We start from the raw sequence: 8,133 nt of genomic DNA, 5'->3' as shown, positions 1-8,133 counted from the left end.
AAACCCTAACCCTAACCCTAACCCTAACCCTAACCCTAACCCTAACCCTAACCCTAACCCTAACCCTAACCCTAACCCTAACCCTAACCCTAACCCTAACCCTAACCCTAACCCTAACCCTAACCCTAACCCTAACCCTAACCCTAACCCTAACCCTAACCCTAACCCTAACCCTAACCCTAACCCTAACCCTAACCCTAACCCTAACCCTAACCCTAACCCTAACCCTAACCCTAACCCTAACCCTAACCCTAACCCTAACCCTAACCCTAACCCTAACCCTAACCCTAACCCTAACCCTAACCCTAACCCTAACCCTAACCCTAACCCTAACCCATACAAATTCAGCCGCACCATTGGACACCCAATCTGCTCGAGGCAGTGTTGGAATAGACACATCAAAACCGTCTGGTGGCCCTCAATCAAGCATTGTTTGTATCCCGATTCTTGAATCACATAGCTGAACTCGACTATCAAAATATCTAGTAATGCTTGCTTGTACTCTGGGGGAATTCTCATGTAAACAATTCCTTGCCCAACGTAGACCCAGTCTTGATATATATCGTGTTCACGCAGCATCGGAGCATGACTACACAACGAGTTTGGCAACGCCGGGGAGAAGTAATTAGACAGCTGGCATGGTTCAAGTGTGATTCACCATGCATCCATGTCCAAGTCGCCTATCGCCAATTCCTTCTGCTCATTTGGAAGCGACGGCAGTGGATCCGGAACAGGCCATATTTCATCAAGATCTGGAAGTTCTTCATCATAATCATCAAAGTCCGAGTCAATCAGGCATCCGCCAGAAACATCACTCCAAGTCGAGCTAGCATTAGACTTGTCTTCAGTTGCAACATCCACAACCAACGGTTTTTTGGGTGGGCAGTAACTACTCGAGCCATCTCCAATTTCCTCTTTGCCATCAGACGTCACAAAAGCCGAGTCATTTTCATCAAATTCTAATGCTGCAGACTCTTCAGACTCTGAGCTCATCTTGCTTAATGAATCTTGATCGTCCGACTCTTTGTTCTTAGAGTCAACATCATCATCATCATCATATCTTAGCTCATAACCGCATCCATCAGGCAAGTGTTTTTTCTTCCGCATCAACTAGTCGAGATCCTCCAGCTCAGAACCGCATCCATCAGGCAAGCATTTTTTTTTGGGCATCATCAGTGAGTCGAGATCTTCCAGCTCAGATCCAGATCCATCAGGCAAGTGTTTTTTCATCCGCATCAATGAGTCGATTTCTTCCAGCTCAGGACGGCATCCATCAGGCAAGCATTTTTTCTTGGGCATCATCAGTGAGTCGAGATCTTCCAGCTCAGATCCGGATCCATCAGGCAAGTGTTTTTTCATCCGCATCAACGACTTGAGTTCTTCCAGCTCAGAACCGGATCCATCAGGCAATTGTTTCTTCTTCGGCATCAACGAGTCGAGTTCTTCCAGCTCAGATCCGGAGGATCCATTGTTGGGATAAGCCAACGGTTTTTTCTTTGTCATCGCCAAGATTCAAGATCTTCCAACTAACTTGGATTCAGAGTTGAAGTAGAAAACAAGATCAAGAGACACACACAAACAGATCAAGAGACACACACGAACACACGGAAGAGAAACAAAAACAAAAGCATATTGATTAATTCTTTTTTTTTCCCAAGAGCTTGGGAATAGGAATGTTGTATTTTTGAAATATCAAGGGTGACATTTGAGAAGGAAGGACAGATTGCTTGACAGCTGCTTTATGCAAGTCAGGATTACAATAGAATTCTATGTCACTTGTGATCATCTTGGCAAGTTGGGCAGTCGTAATCTTCTCATTGAATGACTTGAGTGTCCCGATCCAATCAATGTCGGCCTCGACCACATGTACCTTCATCTTGTACAAAAATCGCACAAACATCAAACGCAAATTTCCCAGTGGTCCCCACAGCGCCCCCCCTTGCCCACCCGTCTTCTTGAATTTGTGTTCCAAGACCTGTCGGCCGAATTCCAATAGTTTTAACAATCCTGCCATTGTCATAGAATTTTTGTTTTGACTCAAGGTGAAAATCGCCTTGGGCCCAATGATCAACAGTTGTGACAAGCAATACACGCCTCGAGTATTGAAGACTTCATACTGATCCTTTTCCGAGATCAGTTTGCCGCCCATCGCCAAGTCCCGCAGGTAAAACGTCCCACCCAATGCCGCCAAAAAGAACTCTTGCACATGTTGGAGACCTCCTGCACCTTCTCCCACCGCCCGTCCCGTTGTGCTAGACATCATGTTTTTGTGTGACTTGACCAAGAAATCATACACGTCCTGGAATGCCTCTGGCAACTTGTGTGCCGCTTGAGGTTGGTCCCGCATCCACAAGCTTACTAGATTAGCCACATCTCGCTCAAATTCTTGGGCAAACATATCTTGAACCGTATCTTGAAACCGTTTCCATGCCATAGCTGGCACATGATAAGAGTTTTCAACACTTTGAGTCAACCAGTGCAATTTTCCAGGCGTTTTTTGTTGAGACCAATAGATTTGATCAACAACTTGTTTGTCAATCACACAATCTCCAATCATCATGTCAGACTCATGCAATCGCAAAAAGTCGGCTGGATCATGCAATGGAAAATCAATCTCATTAGAAACCTCGTCACACACACACACAGTGTAATATATAAAAGGGCACCTTACTTTCTTGACACATGCTCATAGTATGCTCAATGCTTGTCACAACACTATTTGATTCCAGTACCGCACTGGCCTCTTGATCCAGTACCTTTTTCCCAAGAAACATCGGCAACAATGTCAGGATGATTTGTATGTTGGCAAAACATTCTTCCCAATGTCGGTGTCTCAAAACAATTGAGCTGCTGAGATCATCATTCAAAGAGAGTGACCCCGGTGTCAAGATATTGAGCTGGACTAGTGAGTGGTTGGAGAAAAAATGTATGAGTCAGTCACAGACAGACAGACAGACAAATCCACGTCAAAATCAAAAAAAAAAAAAAAAAAAACCTACTTGGACTCTTTTTGAGGTCGTCGTCTTTGGCCACAGAATCATCTTCCCCATCATGGTGGTCTTCTGCACCTGCGGCTGCAGAGAGGAGTCAGCCTCATTGTCCTCCCTCACTCCCAATATGCAATCTTGTAAATACCATTGGATGCCAGGTTATCCTCTAAAGTATTCTTGTTCCCTTTCTTCTGCTTCTTCGCGCGGCCTGGATGATCGATGGGGAGGACTTATCAACGTATGACACTGGATCACATCAACGTGCCTACCTACTTTTGGTGTGTTCCACTGATGAAGGATCCTTATCCTTGTTCCCCCGTTTCTTCTGCTTCTTCTTACCGGTACCTGTATATCGACAAAAACTCGGGTGTTGGCTGCTGTGAATATTGAGGTGGTATTGAAAACAAACCATTATTTGCCTGACCAAGTTCATCAATCTTGGGCAGCCTCAACTCGAGTTCCTTGTCAAGCTCCATGTCAACTTCCTTGTCAACTTCCTTTGTCGACTCAACATAAAAATCCATCATGTCTTTCAATGCCAAGCAGTGTGATTTATGTTGTTGAACAAGTGGCATATCTAGGACCTGTTGTAAGCAATCAACAATAAATCCAACTGCACATGCATCAAGACGTTAGTTAGCTGTCATTGTTATTTTTTTTTTTTTTTTTTTTTTTTTTGGAGGCAGGCAGGCGGTGGCAACTCACCAGGTTCTGACTCCTTATCTATCACCACTACTTGTCCTGGTTCTTTGGGTAAAGTCATGATGATGGATGGCGTAATGAAATTGTGGTCGCAAAAAAGTGGTCAATGGTGTTGTTTACAAGTCTATTTTTATTCTGGCTGTGGTTGGTTAGATCGCGTTCAGCAAGCAAGCAGCAGTGACTTTTTAGGAGGGGCAATTATGTACAAGCGTGCCGCACTCTCTTTCTTTCTTTCACACGTGCGTGGATCCATCTCGGGAACATTTGAATGTTCCCAAGAGAATTACATTCAATCTGTCAATCCCATACCAAGTATGTATCTACAACATGGATCTTACATACATACATACACACATAAATACATAAATACATACACAACCTTAAACCTGGCTGATCAATCAATCATCAGCTGTGTTATTTAAAAGAACCTCTGCCGATTCCAGAGACGCAGGTCTGCCTGCCCTCACCTCACCCACCCCAAGATAATGTCATCATTTACAATTGGCCAGTTTGCCTCTTGTGAATGGCCTTTTAATAGTGGAAATCTTCTTGGCCCCACACATTCAAAGCCTCACAACCCCTTCAATCGTGCTTCATCTGACCCTCCTTGCTCTTCCCAAACTCAAAGTCAACCCCAAGACAACCCAATCCTGAAACCAGTTAACCTCAAGCGCCTGGATTTTAACCTGGAACAGTATGAGCATATGCTCCAATTCGACATAGTTAATCCTCTTAGTCAAATCATCAAAACACCTGGCATCCCTCTCTTCCTCATTGATCCACTGAGACAAGCCCTTACAGGGGCCCAATATTATCTCTCTGGTAAGTTGTATATGGGCTGAACTTGTGTGTGTGCCCCTCCATAGCTGAGCTCAGAGTATCTTTAGGTTTCCGGAACTCTGGTGGCCACCTGCCACCAAATGAGCAAGCAAGAATTCGTCTTATACTCCACCCATCATCCAGTAAAAGATGCCCGTCATCACCACTTTCGCCATCATTGAAAAGACACAAGGCAGACAACCTCGAGTCCTCCTTGGGAGGCGGCCCAATTAAATTGTAAGTTGGACTCATTTTACTTACTTGCTGGGAGATCATCAATTAAGTGCTGGGGTATCATCTCCAGCCGCAATAGTGATGAGGATGAAGAAGACACCCAGATGGAGCTTGATACACCAAATCACGCCCCAAGAGATGGAAATCACCCCCCACACACACCACGTGGCTCGAGTCCAGAAAAAACGAGGTCTAGTCTGGAACGTGGGTCGAGTCCGGAACAAGGGTCGAGTCGGGACCGGGAACAAGGGTTGGGTCGGGAATGGGAACAAGGGTCCACTCGAGAAGGGGAACGAGGGTCCAGTCGAGAAGGGGAACAAGGGTTGGGTCGGGAACGGGAACGAGGGTCGAGTCCAGAAGGGGAACAAGGGTCGAGTCCAGAAGGGAAACAAGGGTCGAGTCCGGAAGGGGAACAAGGGTCAAGTCCGGCTGACCCTAACCTGGAACAGGAACAAGGGCCAAGTCCAATCCGTCCGCACTCCAGCACCCAACGACCAGAAGATGAACGGTCAAGAGCCTCGAGTCTGTCTCAAGAAGACCGCGCACCAGGAAGTGAGCAACCCCAATCTAGACAGGCAGGGATCGTGGAAAAACCCAGTCGCAATGAAACTGGCGACCAAACTGGCATCCGTGAGGACGACTTAGGTGACCATCCAGAACAACAAGAAGAAGTGTTGCAAAACACGGGTGGCTCAACTGGGTCATCGTCGAATCAGGAACAAAACAACATGAGGCAAGACTCGAGTGAGTTGACCAATCATCACAAAGGGTTAGTAGTTATTTCATGCACACACCAACCAGGTCAATCATCCCCCAACCCTGATATATCTTTTTATGTATATAGAGGTGATAAACCGTTTTTTAAAGGACCATCCCCTACGCCAACACCCGAGCCAGAGGATACTACTGTCTCTTTTGTACTTGAAGAATATATCAAACCAATTTGGGATTGCCTTGAAATAGGTGAAGATGCTCGACTCAGCCATTGGAATATCCCCACAAAATGGGTCCACCTCAAAGAAGCCTGCACTGCAATGCTCTGCACTTGGGCCATGTCCCATAAAGATCAGACTTATCCAGAGTGCCTGCCACCGAATTTCACTTGGGCTTGGGGAAAAAGTAGAAAGGATGAACCCACCGTGGCATGGGATGAACAAGGTGAGCATAACCCTTTCACTTGCACGTGTGCGCACTTCTTCTTCCTAACCACTTTCATCATCACACAGAGCACTTGCTGTTTCAAATGAGTCAACATGAGCTGGTCAACGCTCCTGGCTTTCTCGAGCCAAAGTTTTGCAACCCCCCAGACCCAGACACGGCCTCACACATCAACATAGGTGCTCCTGAACCCATCTTTGATGACTTCTACTTGGTCATCGACGCACTTGTCCATCCTAACCCCAAACTCTGCCGCGAACTGGTTGTCTTGTTGCTCGAGTCAGTCCATGTGGTTGGAACCTCAGCTCTCCTACCTGTCAAACCATCCACCAAAAACATCCTCGAGCCTGGTCCAATGTATCTCGAAATCACCATGGTCAAGTATCTAGTTGCCATGCTCAACCAGACCTCTTCTCAAGCTCCTGATCCTGCCGCAAAAGTCTCAACCGCAATGGTCCAGCTCAACACCTTGACCAAAACAATTTATCAGCTCCTCATTGCCCGCCTCATTCTATCGAGTCAAGCAAAGTGTGCATTGGAATACCACAAGAAACTCCTCGACGCCAGCACAGACCGTGATAAACAAGTCATCAAATCTCAGTTCAACACCGCCCATCAACGCTTGTTTGCTGCCCTTAAACCAATACGTGAAGAAGGCTTTAGCTATGCCCCTTTGGCTGGTTTCCTGGCGAGTGGAATACGTGGCTTGATCACCATAATCAAGGATCGTCGAAAAATCAGCAATTCTATGTCTTGGTCCTTCATCCTAGCCACCCATGCCATTCATACCCAGGAGCAGCAGGCCACTCAATCAACCCGCCAGATCAAAGAGCAAGTCTGGCCCCGCCTCAATGCGTACATCCTCCACTTGATGGCCCAATTGGAATGTGTAGAGGTTCTTGATGATCTCACCAACATAAGGATAGATAGATTAGAGCTTGCACAGTGTATCACTGTGGATTATGGGTATTACTGGCTGGCTCGAGAACAGATAGATCCACTCACCAACACCCTAAGCCCTCGACAATGTCCTCTACCTTATTCTTATTCTATGAGACAAAAAACCAAGGCTCATACATAAATGGATTGTTTCCTTTCCTCCTCTGAGATTTTTAATGTTGATTTTGTTTTGTTATTATCTCTCTTATGCTGCAAAAAATAAATAAGCGGCAAGTTACACTGTAGATCAGCCACCTTCCGTCACAGGAGGTTATCTCCATGGGGGCTGATCTAGGCTGAAAAAAGCATGATATGCGACAATCTCCGGTCACATCTCCGTGCCTGCCGCACACATCCGTAATTAAAAAAAAACATGTTATGCAACCATCTCCAGTCACATCTTCGCACACATCCGGCTGGCCGTGCTAAACAGTATTACACCTGCCTGTTTATGTATGCAAGCATTCCAGGATGCAACAAACAATTGGCCACTGAAAGTAGATCCCGGCCCGATATGCCGCACCTAAATTGCAGCAGTTAAAGGCACAGCTATGTAGCTCTGGTGTACATGCATCTATCTACTGGCTGGCGTACATGCATCTATCTAACCGCTGGCGTACATGCATGTACATTCCAGGTTGCAATCAAGATACTGACATGCATCATACCGGGGCACATCGCCGCCAGGCCCAGCATAGCATTCCATCTCAATGGCAAACGCATAGAAACCGGCCCGATTATGCAAGGGATGGGGGGTCCTTGGGCACCAATGATGACATGCACGCGTTGGGCAGCCATATATAAATTGATGCAAATCACCAAGAAATTTTGTCCGTCCATCCGCTCAGAGTCAGTCTATAGATAGAGTGTAGTGATGCGGTCAAATTTTAACCATGGTGCCAATCATTTAAATCAACACACGGCACATTATGGCACTGTACATGACTATGGTGTGTACACAACCTCTCAACCTTTGGTAACTATCATGTATCCCTAACCTTCCCCCCAGTTTCCAATCTCTGCCTACCAAACCAACCACCAGCAACAGGCTCAATACAAAATCCACCACCACCACCAGCCCCAACCTCCTCCAATATTGGCATGCAAATTCCTCTTCCTTCGGGGTTGCCAAAGGCCTATATACCACCCACCTCTGATCATAGTATGTAATTTCCCTCCCTCCTTTTTCAATGGTGTCTAACCCAGAGATCCCTATGTATCACAGCTTCAAGGCCCCCGGAAATCTCACCCACTTCCCTAGGCCTTCTTGGATCATACTTGGATCCACGGA

The 8,133-nt window shown here is 46.3% G+C and overlaps 3 protein-coding genes across 3 annotated transcripts; 1 reads left to right on the top strand and 2 right to left on the bottom strand.

Moving 5' to 3' along the window:
- Positions 1–658: 658 nt before the first annotated feature.
- Positions 659–993, bottom strand: PtA15_1A1031 (uncharacterized protein; the record flags this gene model as incomplete). Its single annotated transcript, XM_053165094.1, has 1 exon — positions 659–993. A coding segment is annotated over one exon (335 nt), but the record flags the coding sequence as incomplete, so codon positions are not given.
- A 117-nt stretch (positions 994–1,110) lies between these two features.
- On the bottom strand, positions 1,111–1,503 carry PtA15_1A1030 (uncharacterized protein; the record flags this gene model as incomplete). Its single annotated transcript, XM_053165093.1, has 1 exon — positions 1,111–1,503. One exon carries the CDS (start codon positions 1,501–1,503, stop codon positions 1,111–1,113), a length of 393 nt encoding a protein of 130 aa, XP_053017243.1.
- Positions 1,504–4,883: 3,380 nt separating this feature from the next.
- Positions 4,884–7,540, top strand: PtA15_1A1029 (uncharacterized protein; the record flags this gene model as incomplete). The annotated part of the gene is made up of 4 exons (XM_053165091.1): positions 4,884–5,120; positions 5,195–5,489; positions 5,972–6,790; positions 7,530–7,540. The coding sequence occupies 4 exons, from the start codon at positions 4,884–4,886 to the stop codon at positions 7,538–7,540; spliced, it is 1,362 nt and encodes a 453-aa protein (XP_053017242.1).
- Positions 7,541–8,133: the final 593 nt, after the last annotated feature.

This window comes from Puccinia triticina, chromosome 1A (assembly GCF_026914185.1).
Source record: "Puccinia triticina chromosome 1A, complete sequence".
Taxonomy (NCBI): domain Eukaryota; kingdom Fungi; phylum Basidiomycota; class Pucciniomycetes; order Pucciniales; family Pucciniaceae; genus Puccinia; species Puccinia triticina.
The sequence above is the reverse complement of the archived record's forward strand: the minus strand, read 5'-3'. Positions and strand labels throughout refer to the sequence as shown.